This window comes from Pseudorasbora parva, chromosome 13, assembly GCF_024679245.1.
Source record: "Pseudorasbora parva isolate DD20220531a chromosome 13, ASM2467924v1, whole genome shotgun sequence".
NCBI classification, from domain to species: Eukaryota; Metazoa; Chordata; class Actinopteri; order Cypriniformes; family Gobionidae; genus Pseudorasbora; species Pseudorasbora parva.
Window position 1 is genome coordinate 29,335,783 of NC_090184.1, and position 22,754 is coordinate 29,358,536.

The window sequence follows — 22,754 nt, forward strand, 5'->3', positions numbered from 1 at the left end:
TATCCCTGGATAACTTTTTATTCACTATATGTTTGTTTACATATACACTTGCCTAACGGATTTTTAGGAATGCCATACTAATACTGTTTGACCCTTTTTTTGCCTTCAGAACTGCATTAATTCTATGTGACACTGATTTGACCAGGTGCTGAAAGCATTCTTTAGAAATGTTAGCCCATATTGATAGGATAGCATCTTGCAGTTGATGGAGATTTGTGGGATGCACATCCAGGGCATGAAGCTCCTGTTCCACCACATCCCAAAGATACTCAATTGGGTTGAAATCTGGTGACTGTGGGGGCCATTTTAGTACAGTGAACTCATTGTCATGTTCAAGAAACCAATTTGAAATGATTCAAGCTTTGTGACATGGTGCATTATCCTGCTGGAAGTAGCCATCAGAGGATGGGTACATGGTGGTCATAAAGGGATGGACATGGTCAGAAACTGCTCGAGTAGGCTGTGGCATTTAAACAATGCCCAATTGGCACTAAGGGACCTAAAGTGTGCCAAGAAAACATCCCCCACACCATTACACCACCAGCATCCTGCACAGTGGTAACAAGGCATGATGGATCTATGTTCTCATTCTGTTTATGCCAAATTCTGATTTCAACAGAAATCGAGACTCATCAGACCAGGCAAGATTTTTCCAGTCTTCAACTGTCTAATTTTGGTGAGTTTGTGCAAATTGTAGCCTCTTTTTCCTATTTGTAGTGGAGAGGAGTTGTACCCGGTGGGGTCTTCTGCTGTTGTAGCCCATCCGCCTCAAGGTTGTGCGTGTTGTGGCTTCACAAATGCTTTGCTCCATACCTCAGTTGTAACGAGTGGTTATTTCAGTCAAAGTTGCTCTTCTATCAGCTTGAATAAGTCGGCCCATTCTCCTCTGACCTCTAGAATCAACAAGGCAATTTCGCCCTAAGGACTGCCACATACTGGATGTTTTTCCATTTTCACACCATTCTTTGTAAAACCTAAAAATGGTTGTGTGTGAAAATTCCAGTAACTGAGCAAATTATGAAATACTCAGACCGGCCCGTCTGGCATCAACAAACATGCCACGCTCAAAATTGCTTAAATCACATTTCTTTCCCATTCTGACATTCAGTTTGAAGTTCAGGAGACTGTCTTGACCAGGACCACACCCCAAAATGCATTGTAGCAACTGCCATGTGATTGGTTGATTAGATAATTGCATTAATGAGAAATTGAACAGGCGTTCTTAATAATCCTTTAGGTGAGTGTATGCACTACATGCCGCTTACCAACAAAACATTCAATGTGGTTTCACTCACCGTCTGCGGCTTCGACTGATGACCAGGAACACACACATGCACAGCTCTGGTAGAAAAATAACGCATCCACTGTTTGCTTAACACTGGGTTATTTGGGAAGCTGAACAAGGCTATCTTTTCCTCACAATCAAAAACTCACTTCTTTAGTATCATTTTTGTGGTCTAAAAACAAGGTGACATCACTGCTTACGGCTTCTGTAACCTAATTAAAGCTTATTGATGGGCACTGTTGCTTTCATTGTGGTTAATGTGTGCGCACCCTCATTTGGGAGAAGTGTCCCTAAGGAATTCTGCCCTTTGTGGTGTCATATATAGGGCCATACTCTGAAAAAAAATCCTGAATGAGTTTATTTGGTATGGTTAGATCCTAGCATCCCCAACCATATCTCACCAAAAGAATATCATAGCATGGACTTTTATCATTTTATATATATATATAGGTCTTTCTCAAAAAATTAGCATATTGTGATAAAGTTCATTATTTTCCATAATGTAATGATAAAAATTTAACTTTCATATATTTTAGATTCATTGCACACCACCTGAAATATTTCAGGTCTTTTATTGTTTTAATACTGAAGATTTTGGCATACAGCTCATTAAAAAAAAAAAAAAAATCCTGCCTCAAAAAATTTGCATATCATGAAAAGGTTCTCTAAACGAGCTATTAACCTAATCTTCTGAATCAACTAATTAACTCTAAACACCTGCAAAAGATTCCTGAGGCTTTTAAAAACTCCTAGCCTGGTTCATTACTCAAAACCGTAATCATGGGTAAGACTGCCGACCTGACTGCTGTCCAGAAGTATCATTGACACCCTCAAGCGAGAGGGTAAGACAAAGAAAGAAATTTCTGAGTGAATAGGCTGTTCTCAGAGTGCTGTATCAAGGCACCTCAGTGGGAAGGAAAAAGTGTGGCAAAAAACGCTGTACAACGAGAAGAGGTGACCGGACCCTGAGGAAGATTGTGGAGAAGGACCAATTCCATACATTGGGGGACCTGCGGAAGCAGTGGACTGAGTCTGGAGTAGAAACATCCAGAGCCACTGTGCACAGGCGTGTGCAGGAAATGGGCCACAGGTGTCGCATTCCCCAGGTCAAGACACTTTTGGGCTACAGAGAAGCAGCACTGGACTGTTGCTCAGTGGTCCAAAGTACTTTTTTCAGATGAAAGCAAATTTTGCATGTAATTCGGAAATCAAGGTGCCAGAGTCTGGAGGAAGACTGGTGAGAAGCAAATGCCAAAATGCCTGAAGTCCAGTGTCAAGTACCCACAGTCAGTGATGGTCTGGGGTGCCATGTCAGCTGCTGATGTTGGTCCATTGTGTTTTATCAAGGGCAGGGTCAATGCAGCTAGCTATCAGGAGATTTTGGAGCACTTCATGCTTCCATCTGCTGAAAAGCTTTATGGAGATGAAGATTTCGTTTTTCAGCACGACCTGGCACCTGCTCACAGTGCCGAAACCACTGGTAAATGGTTTACTGACCATGATATTACTGTGCTCAATTGGCCTGCCAACTCTCCTGACCTGAACCCCATAGAGAATCTGTGGGATATTGTGAAGAGAAAGTTGAGAGACGCAAGACCCAACACTCTGGATGAGCTTAAGGCCGCTATCGAAGCATCCTGGGCCTCCATAACACCTCAGCAGTGCCACAGGCTGATCGCCTCCATGCCACGCCGCATTGAAGCAGTCATTTCTGCAAAAGGATTCCCGACCAAGTATTGAGTGAATAACTGAACATAATTATTTGAAGGTTGACGTTTTTTGTATTAAAAACACTTTTCTTTTATTGGTCGGATGAAATATGCTAATTTTTTCAGATAGGAATTTGGGGTTTTCATGAGCTGTATGCCAAAATCATCAGTATTAAAACAATAAAAGACCTGACATATTTCTGTTAATGAATCTAAAATATATGAAAATTTATTTTTTATCATTATATTATGGAAAATAATGAACTTTCTCACAATATGCTGATTTTTTGAGAAGGGCCTGTATTTACACACACACACACACACACACACACACACACACACTATATATATATATATATATATATATATATATATATATATATATATATATACACACACATATATATTTTTTCTCTCTCTTCCTACAATTCCTGCATTTATTATTATTTAGTCTTGATGCCTTTGCACTTACAGGTAGCACTTGTGCACATTGCCAGCCGGGAGAGAAATCTCCACGGACTCTTCCTTTCAAATGGAAATGTCTCTGTTTAATTAGCTGATCTTTATATTCACCGAGAGGCACGAGGAAAGAAAGCCTGACCATCTGCCGTGAACTGCATTTATCAAGAAAGTAACAACAGGAGGCAAATGGATAGCAAAGCGATAAAGAAACGTTTGTATGAAGAAACTCAATCCATGTTGTGTTCTCAAAACTGTATATCTTTACAGGCTGATGACATGTTCGTCAAATACTCTTTCAGCAAAATACTTTGAACAATAAGGCATGCTACCACGCAAGATGACAATCAAGTTGTGGCAGCGTTCCATTTCAGACACTATTCATATAGTCCAGAGGACTATTCGCCAGCTGTCCTCTTGTTTAACTCTATTGTCTCAGTTTCTCCCGCTGGCTCTTTTAGACACGCCTAAAGAAAAAGAAGCGTGTGCTGCCTTCAAAAAGATCACACACGCTTACTAAGCATCTAGACAAACATTGACGGAGTATGGTATCGCAATGGTATCGCCCTGGGTTTTTTTTACCATTACACTTGTTTACAAGGACAATTAGATTTTTACCTCGATAAAATATTATACATGGGTCTGTTAATTTGAACACGCATGTTACTTTATGAATAAGAGCTGGATAAAGATTCAGCTATATGGCACATCCCCCCTGCGAAGATACGGTTTGGTACAGTCCAGTGGCTTTTGGCTAGCTTGAGTACAGACTCCACATCCAGCCGCACTGGAGTCCACCGGCACACGCGCATCTGCGGGAATGGAGTGAACGGAGGGTGTGTTTTGGGCTGAATACAGCAAAGAAAGGTATGATTACAACTGTAAATATTTGTATTTATATTATATTTGTATAATTTTTGTGTGTGCAGATAATGTGTCTATTTATGGAAATTACATTTTGCAGTTTGCACAATAGCTCAGAGAAATCATTCATTTGAAGCCATGCGCAAATTATTTTGATAAGCTTTTATTGCACTCGTTTTCTTTTCAGTTTCTCTTGATTTATATTTTTCACCTAAAAGTACATTTACAACAAACATAAAGGGTGATGATTTGATTGCATGAATTTATTTATGTTTAGTAAGGTCATCCAACCCTTCAAAGCATGCCAATTATAACAAAATGTCGGTTCAACAATCTATTCTGCACGATATTTGTGGACCTCTAGCTGGTTATGATATTGATGGCAATCATGATTGCGTTATGATTGATTATATGGAATATTACAATGTAAACACAAGTGACATTTGTCTTCACAAAGTCCACGCATTCAGACTGAAGATGTTTTCTCTTGAATCTGTAAAACAGTGCTGTGTTGTTTAACAGATCCAAATCATCTGTAATTAATCAATTCTGTGGTCTGTTAAAAGTTCATCAGAAGGAACATTTTACCTGCAGTCACAGTTTTTTGTATTAAGACTTAAAGGGATAGTTCAATGAAAATTAGCCCATGATTTACTCACCCTCAAGTCATCCTCGGTGTATGATATTCTTCTTTCAGACGAATACAATCGGAGTTATATATAAAAAAATCCTGACTCTGTTCTGTTTTGTCGTCCATAAAAGTGCATCCATCCATCCATCCATCCATCATAAAAGTACTCCACACAGACACGGGTGTTAATAAAGGCCTTATGAAGCAAAACGATGCATTTAAAAAAAAAGTAAAATATCCATATTTAAAACTGTAATCTCTAACTTCAGCTAACTGTTGCGCACACATTCACGAGAGACATACGTCATACGCTGGAACCTCAGTCTCTCATGAATGCGCGTAGGACAGTTTGTGGAAGTTAAAGATTACAGTCCATCAGATTCATGATGGATAGATGCACTTTTATGGACTTCAACAGAAACAGCCATTCACTGCCATTATAAAGCTTGGAAGAGCCAGGACATTTTTTTATATATAACACTGATTGTATTCGTTTTTAAAGAAGATTTTCATGTACACCTAGGATGATTGAGGTTGAGTAAATCATGGGATAGTTTCATTTTTGGGTGAACTAACCCTTTAAGAGGTTGATCTCATTTCCCGAGGTCCATGGTATATCTTAATTGACTTTGTACTGGAATTCAGATACAAAGTGGATATCCATTTATAAAGGAGAATGAGACTGTGTTTACACTGGCAGAGAACTTTTATTCCCTTTTTTTATTAGCTAAAGGTGTTTGCGCCTCTGAGAGGCTTTTTGTCATGCATTTTGATTAATCGTTCCATCTTCATTGAGTGGCATGATGAAAGGAGAGCAGTGGAATCACAAAGACTGTCTTTCAGGTCTCTTGACTCCCTCTCTCTCTCACTCTCTGCCATGTTTTGCATGGCTTAATTAACATTCAACTGGTTTTTGGCTTTGCACCAGCTGTGGAAAAAAAATCACACACTAAATTCTGTCGCTCCCATAACATCTGCATCCACACGATTCAGCATCTCTATAATAACAGGCTCCACATACATTTTGGGTCGTGTTCAAGTCTCCTGTCAGACTTTCCAAGCTCTGGCCCTCTCTGGGAATTCCAGACCTGGCCGCAGTGGTAATGAAATTGGCCGGGTAGGCATTCCAATAGATCACAGCCCCACAGGCTCATGGGAAAGGGTGTTGGGGAATTTGGCGGAGATGGAATAGACGGCACATGAGAATTGCAGACTACTGAAAACGTCCTTATTCGCTGATGTCTCATCTTTACGGTTGACTGCGCAGGAGGATGGGTGGATCTGTTGTGTTATCCTTCTGTTGACGAGATCACTGTCGAGAAACTACGTCCTGTCTGCTCTTCTGAGCGTAATGTGCTTTGTAATCAAGACCGGCCTAATGTGCTTTCAGGGTGGAACTCCTCGTGAGTGCATTCTGTGGGTTTTGAAGGAATAGGTCATCCAAAAATGTAAAATCTGTCATCATTTACTCATCCCAAACCCATATGACTTCCTTTTCTCTATGGAACATAAAAGGAGAAGTTCTGAAGATTGTGCTTATTGCTTACACACACTGTGCGTAGGGCACCAAGGGCTGAGGGGGGCACCACTAGAATTTTCTCTCATGGCGCTGAAGCGACATTTGTACCATTTTGAGTTGGAGCTTTAAGAAAATGCTGAGTTTTAAGTTGTAATTGTGAGTTCTATGAGGACTTCAATGCTTCTTCTTTTTTTTTCCAAGCCGGAATCTCATAATTATGGTATATCCACCTTGAGAACCACTGACCGTTTCTATGGGAGTCGGAGCTTCTAACTGCAGCTGCAGTGGTGCGATGACTTTACCAATTGGCTATTGGTTCTTTTATTTTGAAGGTGGGGCTTATTCCGCCATATTGCGCATTGCAGCTTCTCCCATTCATAATAATTTAAGTGAACCATCTTGGAGTATACATACATAATTTGTTGAAACCTAAAGGCATCAGTCTCCACTTATTGTTAACACTCCCTCTAGGCGCCACGGTCGAGTTTACTCGACAAGATGCGTCACTGAATAAAACGGCCGATTTTGTCAAATAGGGTGTCAAATTTCATTCAACCTCCCCTCCACTAGATGGTAGACATGTCGTACTTCATCCCTGACTCATACAAACATCATGATTCTATACAAAATATGCGAGCAAGAGCGCATTGAATCAGTGTAAACAAAAGCGGAGCTGACGTGCGAGTGAGTTGTTTTATCAGAGCATTGTCAACGTCAGCGAGTATTTGCATTAGATTATTATTACTATTATTATTTTCTAATGGCATCAATAAAGCTTACCCACAATGAAGTGTTGGGTCTTCTATTCGCGGACCCTGATTCTGAAGGTAAATATGAGATGACAGTGATTCTGAAAGTGAAACTAAACCTAACGTTACACTAAGCACAAACGGTGGATCATTTGCCCAATGTAGATGGTCCTTTGCCCAATGTCAGTGGTGGGAACAATGTTTCCCGGGGTCCGAGTGTTCATCGCGAAGTTAGCAGGTGTGTTAGTGTTGAGAACGCGGCGGCCGCGGGAGATTTTTGCCGCGCTCACCATGAAGCGTGCGTCTTCTCACCGCGCGCATCTCCGCGATCGCGGCGACAGTATTGTGGTGGAGACTTTATCTAACACCACTGGGTATGTTAGAAGAGGTCGAAGTATTCATAAGCAAGTTCGAGGGAAACGTGGAGGCAGGGTGGGGAGTCAAAATTACAATAACAGTGGTCCAGGCTGTGCACACTCGGCGGCCGCGCGAGGCAGATCTGGACGCGAGCAGACGCGCTGTGACACAGGGCAGGGGGCTATTATGCATAATATATAATATATATGTGCCCTATATATGCAATCAGAGTGCTTACTGTATGTAGTAAATGGAAAATCTACAGCAAAGGGCAAACCGCTATGCATTCGGTTTGTTTCTACCATTTATTAGTAATGATTTACACAGTTTGTTTACTATTTACTATTTACCTGAACATTCAGTATTGTGCAATATAGCACACAGAAGGTGAGGGACATTTTGGGGGGAAAGAAGTGCTGCATTCATCATTTAAACATTTGGCTTTTCATGAAAATTCTATAATCCAAGGTTGCACCCACGTTATGACGTCATAATATGCAAATTAGATGGGAAAATGTAATCTCTACATAAACTTATGGTCCTCCTTAATATTTCTCTAATTTACAGAAAGTTTCTATCTTTTATCACTTTTAAGATATAGCCTTTTGAAATTAAGATGTCAAAATCGAACGTTTTAGGAAAAAACCTCTGGCGCCTAAAGGGTTAACACTAACTCAAAAGCACCATGAATTGTAATATACAACCCATGTGCTATATTGAAAGGTTTTTTAAAGTCATGTACAATAGCTTTGTGTGTGTAAAAGACCTAAATTTGAAATGTTATACCTGCATAATTTCATTGTATTAGAATGGAAAAGAGCAACCAGCACAGTTTTCAATATCTCTTTATTTGGGTTCCATGGAAGAAAGTCTTTTCTCATGGTATAAGGGTGAGTAAGTGATGGCAAAATTATAATTTTGTGGTGAACTAAAATTAAGAGTTGCTTTTAGTTTTTTTTTTTTTTTTTTTTTTTTTTTTTTTTTTTTTTTTTTTTTTTATTAAAGAAAAGCACATATACATCTCAAGGCACAGTATATACATCAAATTGTTGCAGAGTTGTGTGTAGAATTACTCCATAAAACATGCATAATAAAGGCTCACATATAAATGAAAGTATAATCACTATGATATACTGTATGTATATAGACATCTGAAAGCAACAAAAAAAAAAAAAAACAACCTTTACCCAGATTCTTTCTCCTTAAAGTAATCTAAAAATGGGCTCCAAGATCTTAAGAAAAGATCGGGCTTCATTCTCACTCCGAATTTAATTTTTTCAAGTTTGAGGGCAAAAAGTAGGTCAAAAACCCACTGACGGTAGGTTGGAGGAGATGGCAGTTTCCAGTTGATTAGAATAAGTCGTCTAGCTAGCAGTGTGCAAAGTGCAATATTATCCATCTCTAAGGCTGTCAGTTTGATACCCTCCGGAAGAACCCCAAATAAAGCTATCAACGGGTTGGGGTCAATTGCTGTGGTAAAAATGTCTGAGAAACAACTAAATATTTGTCCCCAAAACCTTAATAGCTTAGGACAGGACCAAAAAGAGTGAAACAAAGTGGCTGGCTCCACAACACAGCGTGGACAGGTGGGGTCTACGTCAGGAAATATCTTGTTGAGTTGCACCCTAGACCAGTGAATACGATGCACTACCTTAAACTGAATAAGTCTATGTCTAGAATTAATTGAAGAAGAATGTATCCTTTTAAGGATAGTGTCCCAGGTTTCATCTTCTAATGTAATACCCAAGTCCTCCTCCCAAAGAGATTTCAATGACCTACCAGATGGGGTTAGATTTTTATTTATTATACTATAAATATTTGAAATGGCACCCTTTATACATTTATGTTGGTCTAAAATACATTCCAATATACCACTAGGAGGGGCGGAGGGGAACTCTGGAAGATGTTTACGAGCAAAGCTTCGAACTTGAAAATACCGGAATAAATGTGAATTTGACAAAGAAAATTTGTTTTTAAGTTGGTCAAAAGAAGCAAAAACATTATCTATGTATAGCTGATCAATTGTGACTAGACCTTGTGATTTCCAAATATTGAAAGCTCCATCGAAAAGTGAGGGTGCAAAGGAAACGTTACTGGCAATGGGTGCCGCTGAGGAAAGATCTTTAAGCTCTAGAACTCTGCGAAACTGAGTCCAAATCCTCAGAGAATGCTTAACAACTGAATTCTTAATCAGGATATTATGGGCAGGAGGAATAGAGGAACAGAGCAAAGATGTCAGTGTGACTGGGGAACAACCTACAGCCTCTATTTGCACCCAGAGCGGCTTAGACAATTGTAAATCATGTTGTAACCAGTACAGTAAGTTTCTAAAGTTAGCTGCCCAGTAGTACGTTTGAAAGTTAGGCAAAGCTAAACCTCCCACCTCCTTTGGCTTAACAAGGTGTTTTAGAGTTATTCGCCTTGGCTTGTTATTCCAAATGAATGAGGAGATAGTCTTTTCCAGACAGGAAAAAAATGACTTGGGAATAAATATGGGCAAACATTGAAACAAATATAAAAATTTGGGAAGAATGTTCATCTTAACTGCATTTACCCTTCCTATCAGTGAGAGAGGAAGGGGTTTCCATGATAAAAACAATGATTTTGTCAACTCAATTAAAGGACTAAAATTTGTTTTAAACAAGTCAGTGTGTTTACGCGTCACTTGAACACCTAAGTACCTAAATTTGTTATTAACAACTCTAAATTGGAAATTTGAATATGAGATACTTAAGGCAGCAGAATTAACAGGGAATAATTCGCTCTTGGATAAATTCAGTTTATAACCTGAAAAAGTACTAAATGAATCCAATATTAAAAGCACTTGAGGGATTGAGGTTAGGGGATTGGATATAAATAAAATAAGATCATCAGCATATAAAGAAACCTTCTGTTCTAGACCAGCACGAAAAATACCGTGCACCTCCGAGTCAGCACGCAATGCAATTGCCAGGGGTTCAATGGCAATAGCAAATAGGAGGGGGGAAAGGGGACAACCCTGCCTTGTGCCCCGACACAGTGGAAAAGAATCTGAGACAATATTGTTTGAGCGTACAGATGCTTTGGGAGTGGCATAAAGAAGTCTTATCCAAGAAATGAATTTTAAACCAAATCCAAACCTCTCCAAAACATTTATAAGATAGTCCCACTCGATTCGGTCAAATGCTTTTTCAGCATCTAGTGAGACCACTACCTCAGCACTATTAGAATGAGGTGAATACAAAACATCAAGAAGACGCCTAATATTAAAAAAAGAGTGTCTGTTTCTAACAAAACCGGTTTGATCAGGTGAAATTACTTTATGAAGAGTTTTTTCAAGCCGTATAGATAATATTTTAGCTAGTATCTTGTAGTCACAATTTAAAAGTGAAATGGGACGATATGAGCAACAATCTAGGGGGGGTTTATCTTTCTTAAGAATTAATGAAATGGTGGCTTGATAGAAGGTTGGGGGTAACTTAGAACTTTGAAGACTCTCTTGAAAAACCAAAAGCAACACGGGGCATAACAATTTAGAGAATACCTTGTAAAAGTCAGATGGGAAACCATCAGGACCCGGAGCCTTGCCTGTTTTCAAGGAAACAATTGCATCCGCTACTTCTTCAATTTGAATATCTGCATCTAAACAATCACACAGAGTCTTTTCTATAGTAGGGAAATTTAATTTATCTAAAAAGGTATTCATTAATGATGCATCACGAGGAGATTCAGAGGTGTACAAATTTATATAGTATTGTTTAAATTGAGAATTAATTTCTTCATAATCAGTAGTGATAGTTCCTGATGGTAACTTGAGTTGGGGTATTAAGCGTGACGTCTGCGATTTACGAATATGATAAGCTAATAATTTACCTGTCTTGTCACCAAACTCATAGACCCTATGTTGAGCTCGTAAAAGTAAATTCTCAGCCTCTTCAGCTGTTAACAAATTATATTTTGTTTGCAGAATCTGACGTTCTTTATATAGGTTTGGAGAGGGATTAAGTGAATACTGAGAGTCAATAGTTGTTATTGAACTAGATAATTCCTCTAGCTGTCTCTTTCGCTCTCTATTTTTATAAGATGAATATGAAATTATTAGGCCACGCAGATAGCATTTTAAGGTCTCCCAAATTGTAGAATAAGCCATACCCTGAGTACTATTAAGTTCAAGAAAAGAAGATATATTTGAGGAGATCAAATTTACAAATTCTTTGTCATGTAATAGACAAGGGTTAAAGGACCATTGGTGCTTCTTCGGAGGTGCTTTCGGAAAGTTCAGTTTCAGAACAACTGGTGCGTGATCAGATATTACTATGCTTTCATACGAGCAATCCTGCAGGTGAGGAAGAAGTTTGTTATCTAGGAAGAAATAATCGATTCGTGAGTATGACTGATGTACGTGAGAAAAAAATGAATATTTCTTTGTGGAAGGGTTTAAGAAGCGAAATGCATCACAAACACCATAGTTATGCAGAAAAGATTGAATAATCCCCGCACATTTTGAAAGAGATACAACTTTTTTTGAGGACCTATCAAGTTGTGGACACATAACACAATTAAAATCTCCGCCAAGGATTAATGAGTGAGAATGAAGGTCGGGTATACATGCCAAAAAAGAGGAGATGAAATTAGCATCGTCGTAATTAGGAGCATAAACATTAGCAAGAATTAGGGGGGTTGAGAATAAAGTTCCCATTACAACGACATATCTGCCCTTATGGTCTGCAATTACTTGTGACATGACAAATGGAATAGATTTATGTACAAGAATGGCACAGCCCCTAGACTTGAACTGGAAATGTGAATGATAAACTTGACCCACCCAGTCTTTTTTCAGTCTAAAATGGTCAGAAGTACAGAGGTGAGTTTCTTGAAGAAATGCAAAACTGGCTTTAAGTTTTCTAAGATGAATCAAAATCTTATTACGTTTAACTGGATTATTCAAACCTTTACAGTTCCAGCTAACCCATCTCACCAACCCATCCTCATTAGTCCTAACGCCCAACATTTAAGGTGAGTGAGGAGAAAAAAGAAGGAAAAAAAAGGAGAAAGACCAAATATGTATTTACGAAACCCAAATAGTTATACAAGGAATAGCACATACAGAAAAACATGAAAATATCCTTGGCCCAATATTGTGCTCTTGAGATGGACAAAAAAATTGCGAACACGTTAACACACAACACGAACCCAAGCGCGAAAACCAGCCCCCCACCCTCACTACAACGCCCCACCACGCGCTCTTGACTTAAGCTAACACTCCCCCAACTCGAGTGTACGCTCCCCTGAGGAAACACCCCAATGTGCGTGCGAGATATTGTGACTCACCTCGGACGCATCTCCACAAACGAATAATGATAGGCTACAGCAAATACAATAAAGAAATGAAATTTTAGTAAATAATAATAATACTAATATATTCTAAAGATTATACCCCATAAATGAATTAAGAGCTTTCAATAGTAGACGATCTGAACCATAGAAAATGAAACACAACTTCCAGTACGTTGCACCAATTCACGCAGGCAATAAATGCTTTTTCACAAAATCCATTGCTGCGGCTGGAGTGTCAAACATTTGTTCAGCGCCGTTCTTTGTGATTCTGAAGCCGGTGAGACCTTTTAGACCGTACTTAACATCTGGCATGGACCTCAGTAGACGTTTCACCTCATAGTACGCAGCCCGTTTCTTGGCAATCTCAGGTGGGAAGTCCGGGAATATGAACACAATTTTATCTCTGAACTTAAGCTGCCCACTGCGGGTCGCCTTTCGCCAAATATCCTCCTTTACATCGTAGCGATGGAAGCAAATCACGAAGGCTCGCGGACGGCCACCCTCTAAAGGTTTCGGAGCAAGTGTGCGATGAGCGCGAGCAAGTAGTGGAGGTTCAGATAGACCAAATATCTCCGCCAGGGCATCAGCCACGAACTTCGTTGGTTGTGGTCCCTCCAAACCTTCCGGAATTCCCACTAAGCGAAGATTGGATCTGCGGGAACGACACTCTAAATCAATGCACTTAGCTTGCAGCGAAGCGATCTCTTTCTGAAGAGAAACGACAGTAGGCTCGAGCGATTGAAGACTGGTCGTCCATTCTGAGGTAGCGGTCTCTAGGCTTGTTAAGCGCTCGTTCTGTGTTTTGATGTCTTCTTTCAGAGATGAAAATGTGTTGTGCATTTCTTCGCGTACCAGGGAAATTTCGCCTCGAATTTCAGCTGTGTGCGCGTCGAATTTTGCGTGGATTCCGCTTTCAAGTCTACTTATGGCAGCCATAATATCAGCACTGTCAGGCGAGGAAAGTTCATCACTCTTGGATGTTTCCAAAGATGAGCCGCCGGCAATAGCTGAATCGGCCTTCTTTTGTCTTTGGGCTTTTGAAGACATCGTTAGAACTCACTGTAATAACGCTGTGTCAAGTATTAAATCAAAATATAAAACGCGGTTTGCGGAGCTTCCGACTTATGCGACCTCACATGGCTGACGTAAAACCGGAACCCCTAAAACCGGAACCCCAGTTGCTTTTAGTTTAATAAAGCACAGTGTGTCACTGCGACCTAATCCCCACTGCAGTTTCATCAGCCTTTCTTTTGCCCTCTTTTACCGACTAAGTCTTGTTGTATCAGCAGATACTGTCCTCTCAGCCAACTGGCTGCTCTGGCTTGTTGACACAGAGCTTTGCTGGTATTTTTTCAGTCGTCGGGGTGTCTGATGGTTCCTATTGTGCTGAGCTGCATCCATCCACATGAGTTACAGAACTAAATGAAGATGGAGCCTTCAGAAGTGCCACCATCACATCCTGTCACATTTTCTTTCTCAGAGCTCAGGAAGAGGGATGATAAGGATCCAAACTGACTCATTAGCAGGGATGTTGTCCCTAGTGATGTGGGTGGGCAACTAGATTTCCCCCAAAATAGCATTTATATATATACAATGTCTGTCCTCGATTTTTGTGTGGATGACACCAAGCACATTAGATATAACAAGGAACCGTGGGCCCCGTTTATAAAACACACATACAATCGGAATTTTATTCTATGACAAAGTGAGGAACAACTACAGATTTAAAAGACAAAAACTGATGTGAAATTATTCTTGTGGACACTAACTAAAAATCATCCGTACAAACTTTTTTGCGCTTATAAAACTGTAATTAAAATAATCCACCATTGATTATGAAACTGTAAAGATAAATAGGAAATCACAATATGCATTTATTATTATTATACATGCATTAACCATTGTTAATGGTTAATGTTAACCAATGGGCAGCATTTGAACTGTTTTGTGATAATTATGAATCTGCAATTAAGGGGATAGTTCACCCAAAAATGTTCTCACTCTAAAGCCATCCTAGGTGTATGTGACATTCTTCCTTTAGCCAAACACAATCAGTTATATTAAAAAATATCCTGGCTTTTCCATACTTTTTTTATTAAGCCGAAAAAAAGCAAATCCATCCATCATTAAAGTTATCCAAACAGCTCCAGGGGGTTAATAAAGTCCTATACTGAGGCGAAGTGATGCTTTTTTTGTAAGAAAATTATCCATATTTATAACTTTATTAATAATAATCACTAGCTTCTGCCAACAGTCGAGTTCCACCATTCACGAATTAGAAATCTAAAATGAGAATTTTTAAAGAGAAATGTCACAGGAGCTTGTGTTTGTTTCCTAGCCCTATTTGTTTACTGCGCTTTTTTGGGCTTTAAAAAATGGTACCCTTTACTCCCATTATAAAGCTTGGAAGAATTATATTCTTTATTAATATAACTCAGACTGTGTTTGGCTGAAGAAGAAAGTCATACACATCCTAAGACAGCATAAGGGTTAGTAAATTATGGGATAATTTTCAATTTTGGTTGAACTAAGCCTTTAAAATACATTTAGAAACAATTTATGTGCATGTGGAAATGTTTAAAATAGGTTTAGGAACATTTCAAAAACTTCTACATTTAGGATCATTCTATATACTTCAGGCCCAACTTCTGATAATGGTTACTGTAACTTATAATATGACTCCAAAAAAATCAGTGTTGCAGATAATGTCATAAGATACGCTAATCATTTTCTCAAATCTTGTCACTGGATATGAATGGATCCTTTGTAATACTTCTGATTCTCAAGATGAAAATATAAATTACTCATCATGTTGTTTCAAACATGTATGCTTTTCTTTGTACTCTGAAACAAAAATGTGAAAAACTTCTGTTTTTTTTGTCCAAAAAATCCATACAGGAAAGCAAGTCATACAGGTTTGAGACAACTTTTTGCCATCATTTACTCGCTCTCATTTGGGGATGAAGCTCCCCTTTAAACATATTTAAAATAGACACAAGTTTCCTTAATCTTTGATTCCTTTTACATCTGATCTGTCATTTTAAACTCTTCCCAGTGCATTAACATGATCCTTTACAATAACAGTAACAAGACTTTATGTAAATGTCACAGCAGCATCTCCTCATCTTACTTTCTCCCTACTTAGGCTGTGAAATCCGAGACGTCACAGTCTGAGATCTCTAAATGTTATTCCTAACAATCCTTTAGAAAAACTTTGCCTGTAAGTTTTCTTCATGGTAATAAGAGAAACCCTGACATGGTTATCTGAGTTCTCAGCATCTCCCGCCTAAGGCTGAATCAGCACGGACACATTGTTCCACTTCAAAGCTGTGGCGAGTGGGCACTGAAAGAGAAAAGAGGGGGTTCTTGGAGAGAACAGGTGCAGCCTTTGGGAGGGGGGAGTCCCTTCTGCCATCTGTTGACTTCTAGTTTTCCCCCAAACACACTCCATCACAATTCACACACGCCTGCTTGGTCATAGTGATCCAGGTTGCTATGGTGCTGTATGGAGGAATAAGACCCCCACATGTGTGCGTTCAACTCCGGGCATGTGGCTATTGTGTTTTGAGACATTCAAACATTTGGGGAGGGGGGTCTGCGTGTGCGCACAGACTGAAATTGGGCTTGATAAGGCAAATGACCAGTTGCTTTGTCAGATGTTAAGGAGACGCTGAGGTGCCTGCGCAGGGTTCTCCTCGGGAGGTTAGTTTTTACATAATCGCACTGCCACAAGCCACTATTTGGAAGGCAAATTTACTTAGTGGTTGCTGGACTGGAGAGCAGTAGAGTAAATGGAGAGCGCTTGAAATCAAACAACGGATTTGAATCTTTTTTTCTTTCCCATTAACAGGTCACATCTGCAGACTGAACTGGGGAAAAAAAAAAATTCAACAAAAACTGCAGAATTACAAAAACAAACATGGATTGTAAGGAGGAGATCAGTGACTCGGATAGCGGGATCATTTTAAACTCTGGTGAGTGCTTTCATTTCTATGTTAATGGTAAAATATATTTAGAAGGGAGTGGAAATGATACGGCTAAATTAGGTGGTTTAGACATGAAAAGAATAAGATTTGTCATTTTAAAGAACAGGAAATGAAGGAAAGTCTGATAATGCGGCTAAAACTCTTGTTTCCCATGTAATCTCCACAGCTAGATCTATTTTTATTTTAGTTTTAATGTTAATACTGTTTTATTTGTTTGGCCTTTTTGCCATTTTAACAACAGATGATCTAAAGAACATAGGAAATGATGGAGGAAAGTCAGATGATGCGACTCATTTCCCACATGAGCACTACAGTTCAGTGTATCAAGTCTGATAGACATTTTGAGGAGGCAAAATGTGTGTGTGTGTGTGGTCTTGTGTAATGAAATCTCTTGTGTTGTCCAGGCCCAGACAGCCCCACGTCTCCGGTGAAGGACCTGAACACTCACACACGTGCCATGAGGCTGAAGCAGCAGGCCCTTGAGGACAGACTTGAGATGTGTGTCCTGGAGCTCAAGAAACTCTGCATTAGAGAGGCTGTGAGTGACACAAGCCATCAGCACTGCCATCTCTGTTCAAATCTTACACATCATGAACCATACCCTGCACAGCCACTTTATATATGAAACATTTTTTTTGTTCTTTTAGTATTCAAACCATCACAAATAGTCAGAGGATCTGTGGAAAATGCTTGATTTGTGACCCAAAATCAGCTCAAAAACCTAGCATGATGTGTTCCCGTTAATTTTCTCTATAGAAATTTCTTCAAAAAAGTTTTAAGCCATGAAAAACAACAGCAGTTCAGAGATTAAACATTTTCATTTGAAAAAACAAGTTAACTGGGGTCTGCCAACACTTAAAAAAATCATAAAAGGGTTCATAAAAGATTAAATTAATTAAATAATGAAGCATAATGACTTCTAATCAGGAAAAACAGTTACACTCCTGTTCAAAAGATTGGGCTCGGTAAGATATTTAATGTTTTTGAAAAATCTCACCCAGGCTGAATTTATTTGATACAGTCAAAGCAATAATGTTGTGAAATATTATTACAATTTACAAAAGTTTTCTATTTTAAAATGTTTCAAAGTGTAATATACTCCTGTGATGGCAAAGCTGAATTTTCAGCATCATTACTCCAGTCTTCAGTGTCCCACGATCCTTCAGAAATCATTCTAATATGATGATTTAGTGCTCAAGAAACATTCCTTTAGCAGCATAACTGTTTGGGTGAAAATTTTGTCTCCACCACAGGAAGGTTAACAACACAAAGAAAATGCATCCAATCTGTCGTTCTTCATAATTTAATTAATACACGTAAAATGCACCGACCAGATGCTGCTGCTCATAAAAGCACTTGAATATTATATAGAGTTACAATAATTGTAGGTTTTGATATTTATGAAGCACCACAGCCTTCACCACTTTTTAAGACAAAATTACGCCAATGCATTGTATCATTGTAACAGGATAGGAAAGTTTAAGGTAGGAAAGTCAGCTGGCCCATAAGCGTAAATCAGATTGCTCTGATTAAGCCGTGCTTTCTCTTGTTCTGAATACACCCCTTCAATAGAAGCACTAAAGCCAATGGCCAAGAAACAGATGCTTCTTTGCATGTTAGCCCACATGTCTGTCATTCACTACTGGCCAAGCAGGGAGAAGATTTAAGGGCCTAATCATTACCCCATAGAAACCCCTTTGTGGACACCTCGACAGTATAAAGACGAGCATCTGCTCGCCCAAAGATTTTGTTTTGTTTGTATTGATTAACAAACATAAAGTTCGTTTTCTTTGTGATTACTTTTCTTTGAGTTTGCTTGTGGTTAAAATGCTTTGCCTTTACAGGAGCTGACTGGAAAGCTGCCCTCCGATTACCCTCTCCTTCCTGACGAGAAGCCTCCGAAAGTCCGGCGACGCATCGGAGCCGCTTTTAAACTGAATGAGGGTTTTATTTCACAAGATGGCGAGGTACAGCCCGCAGTTCCTACACTGAGATTATTTTAATAGCTATACTGCAACTGGCTGTTATTTGACCCTACCTGGCTAGTTTTAGGTGGTATTATTATTATACGGAATCCTTTCCACTTATATGGAAAACTATTTTTTACAAGGTGCTTTGAATCCATATTTCAGCATTTTCAGCGTGTAATCATGCGGTTACCCCCTTAAATGTTTGTCTCCAGGAGTCTGAGCTGCACTCGCTCGAAGCTGATCTCGCCCTGCAGCGGCAGATTTATGAGGCAGCCCGAAAGCTCTCCCTCGAGGAGCACATCAGCAAACCGGTGAGGAAAAGCCGACTGCAGCAGTGTAAACGTGAAGAAAAGAAGCTGAAAGAGCTGCAGGATGTGATACTGAAACACCGCATCAACCACGGCTGTGTCTCTCCGCAGACCTGCTATACGTCCAGACAGAGAGGTCAGCCAATCAGAAGCCATTGCTTCTCATATTAACAAAAAGACAAAAGTGACCATTCATTCAAATCAAGTCATTTAAATAACGCAGTCTTGTTTGTTGGTCCATTTCAGATCTTATGTCTGATGACAGCTCGCTGTCTGATGCTGTTGCCTTGGATGATGGTAAGCAAGCAACTCTTTATTACCTGGTTAAAAACTTAAACTCAAACTTCCGCACCCTACTTTATGTGCTTATTTGATTACTAGACTATAAAGAGTTTGCTAATGTCAAAAAAACGGTTCTTTATCAACAGATTCCGACACTGCTCCCTTTTCTCCGGCTGTTTTGGTGTCTTCCACAGACAGCGGCTTCCAGCGATTGACACTTTTACCCAATAATGGCCCAAAGCAATCAAGCTCCAGCTCCAGTCTGGACTATGATGCCTCACCCATCCAGAACTCTCCATGGAAGGAATCCAGCTTGGACCAGCCCTACCAGAAACAAAAACCGTCTCACTCTGCCTGCAGCAGCCGCTCAAGGTATTATGGGATATTCTAGCTTCGAGCCAAATGATAGATGTTTTAGTTGGAGCATATACTATACCGTATTGTTCCGAAACAAAAGACAATGTTTTTTTTAATTAGATATACATCTGAAAAACAGCAGGTCTAGACCTTTACATGACAATAATATACCTGCAACAATAGATATAAAACAGCAAATATGTTTAAAACGCGTGTGCCTAGAAATACGGTGTGTCAGAATGTAATTTTAGAAGATTGCCAGCACAAAAAGTCTTAAAGTCTTAAATGCAAATGGTCAAAGAAAAGCTTACCCCCTAAGAGCCACGTGATTGTCATGTTTGCGTTCACTGACGGGACCTAACTTTAAAAACATTATACATGTTTTTACTCTCACTTTTGATCAATTTAATGCATTGTTTAAAAAAAAAAAAGTATTAATTTCTTAAAAAGTAATAAAAAATGACAGACCCCAGCCCTTTTAATGGTTGTGTAATTGGTCACATGTCTGTGTTTTCTCAAATATCTTTTACACAACCATTACTGAACAAATCTGGTTTGATTTTACTGATCAATTAACTTTTGTTGTTGCACTGTTGATCCAGTGAGCTGGTTTGAGGTTAAAATAGTGTCTATTTAAGATATTTATCACTTCAAAATGATTTCATAATGATCTCATGAATTGTTTCCTCTGTGCCAACAGCAGTCCAACAGGCTCACCAACAGACATGAGAATGGCAGAACTTCCTCCGGCACCCCAGTTTGTTTTTAAAAGTCTCCCAGTGCGGAACAATCAGCCAAACAGCGCCCCCTCCACCCCAGAGCTGCCACTGCGCCGACAGTTCTCACAGTCCTTCCGGTAAGGATACACAAATTAGTCATCACTGGCATTTCAGCATTGTCTGAATGTTGTTCGTTTTTAATGACAGCTATAAATCCTCATAATTATCAGCTGTACAACTAATTGGACAAATAAATTAATTTTCTTTGTTTTTAATTAATGTTTTAGTTGTTGCTTAATGATCAACATTTTACTTCTATCTGCCATCTTGGACTTTTTCACTGAGTTCATCATAGCCATTTTTTTTTACCTTACTGGTCTGATATTATCTCTTGTAAAATAGACTTCCCAGAAGCAAACCAGAATTGACAAAGGCCAGCTCAGACCTGGGACGAGGTCGGACCAAGTTGCCACGTCGACGAGTGACCGACTTTGCGTTAGCCTACTCAGTTCAACGTTTATATCAGTGCAGCTCTGAAGACAGCAGCTCCGAGCTTTCCATCTCTTCGTATAGCAGTTCCTCCAGCCGAGAGACAACCACTGAGGCACCTAAACCCTGTCCACCGCCATACGGCTACCATCGCACTGCTCAAAATAAAGCACCAGGCCAGCTCAACTCTCTCAAAAACAACAACAACAACCCACCTCACCTCGTGCCCAGCCCCAGCCAGGTGAAGATTAACAACAGTACACTAGTTCAGGCGGACATGGGAAGGCTGCAACTCGGACCGAATTCACAATCTGGTACCATGCATACTAATAAACCCCAACAAGTGGAGGTTACTTCACCCAAACGGATGCTCAAGCCTCCCCCGCCGTACACAAAGGTGGTCCGCACGACTTCGCTTAGAGAATACCCCAATCATCTCAGCCGAGCATTTCCTCGAGAAATGGTATCAGGAGAGCTTAAAACCTGGCACCAGAAAAACAACTTGGCCGTGTCTAAACACCGCTCGCTTGAACGGCAAGGATCGATTCGAATTAAGCGCCCAGAGCCGCCACCTTACCACCAGATTCCCTCTCAAAAACAGGTAAAGACGTGTACAATGTGTCCGTTTATCAGGAGAAATTACATAAACTGAGCATCCTGAATACAATCTCTTGGTAGTTAAATAATGAGCATTCTTGTTTCTTTCCAGGTTTCTCAGAAAGTGATTCTGCAAAGGGCTTCCGATGGAACGCCGCTACAGTGGTATGAAGAAGACGACTCTGAGATTGTGAGTCAGGTGTAACAAGGTAGTAGAAACCTGGAGGAAATTACACAGAGAATAAGTGAACTCATTGTACACCTTCTTTAGTTTTATTTATTGAGCCAATGGACTCATTGATGTAGCCTGATAGTGAAAATTATGTTAATTCTCACCAAGACTTTCTGACCAAGTTGGAGCTGAGCCAGTGAAGTATATGCCTCACTTCCATATATGCCTACTATTGTGATTACATTTCAAGTCTAAGACTTCCTTGTAAGGCATCATGCCAGATATTTATGATGAATGTATAATATAATGGTAATTTTATTGATGTCAGGAAAGTGTGACTTTAGCAAATTACAGATGAATGCCCTCATGGAAATGACATCATTTAGTATATATTTGTGTCTGGTACACGATTCTTAATAATAAAGTATTACATAATGTCTTAGTTTCCCCAATATTTTTATTTAATTTAACACATTATGAATTAATATATTATTTTTCCATATTATTTTTTATTTCTGATTTAATATTGCCCCTTTGCTAACACTTTTTTTTAAATTAGTGAAGTGTTTAAAAAAATGTTGTTCTGCTGCTGTAATATGCATTGTAATAATAATCCATCTGTGAGTCTTAATAATACCGAATGCAGATATTTTCCTTCATGTTTGTATACTAATTATGAAATATATTTTATATTATTTATAATACACTTTAATAAACAATCTCACAGATCCTGATTAGTGTCACTAGTGCATTTTTGTGTTTGTCACATTTTCAAATATTTCACATTTCAGCATCTTTTGTTGTATCAATGTAATAGTATACATAATGACATAAATGCTAGTGCACGATTTTAGACAATTTTATTCTGAGTCAAACGAAACATGAAACAGTTTCTCTAAAACTACGTTAAAACAACTACCAAACATTAATCAAAAGCTATCAACAGAGATATCCCATTTCTATGGATAATTAATATAATTTTTCA

The 22,754-nt window shown here is 39.2% G+C and overlaps 1 protein-coding gene across 1 annotated transcript; it reads left to right on the plus strand.

Moving 5' to 3' along the window:
* Positions 1-4,240: 4,240 nt before the first annotated feature.
* On the plus strand, positions 4,241-22,317 carry inavaa (innate immunity activator a). Its single transcript, XM_067412674.1, has 10 exons — positions 4,241-4,320; positions 16,740-16,863; positions 17,280-17,413; positions 18,720-18,842; positions 19,058-19,289; positions 19,400-19,450; positions 19,582-19,807; positions 20,493-20,648; positions 20,914-21,601; positions 21,710-22,317. The coding sequence occupies exons 2-10, from the start codon at positions 16,809-16,811 to the stop codon at positions 21,800-21,802; spliced, it is 1,758 nt and encodes a 585-aa protein (XP_067268775.1). The 5' UTR covers positions 4,241-4,320; positions 16,740-16,808; the 3' UTR covers positions 21,803-22,317.
* Positions 22,318-22,754: the final 437 nt, after the last annotated feature.

Excerpts from the sequence above, each read along its gene's own strand:
- inavaa (XM_067412674.1), top strand. The coding sequence starts at position 16,809 with ATGGATTGTAAGGAGGAGATCAGTGACTCGGATAGCGGGATCATTTTA. Across the intron at positions 16,864-17,279 it reads CGGGATCATTTTAAACTCTG|GCCCAGACAGCCCCACGTCT; the intron begins GTGAGTGCTTTC and ends TGTGTTGTCCAG. Across the intron at positions 18,843-19,057 it reads TTATTTCACAAGATGGCGAG|GAGTCTGAGCTGCACTCGCT; the intron begins GTACAGCCCGCA and ends GTTTGTCTCCAG.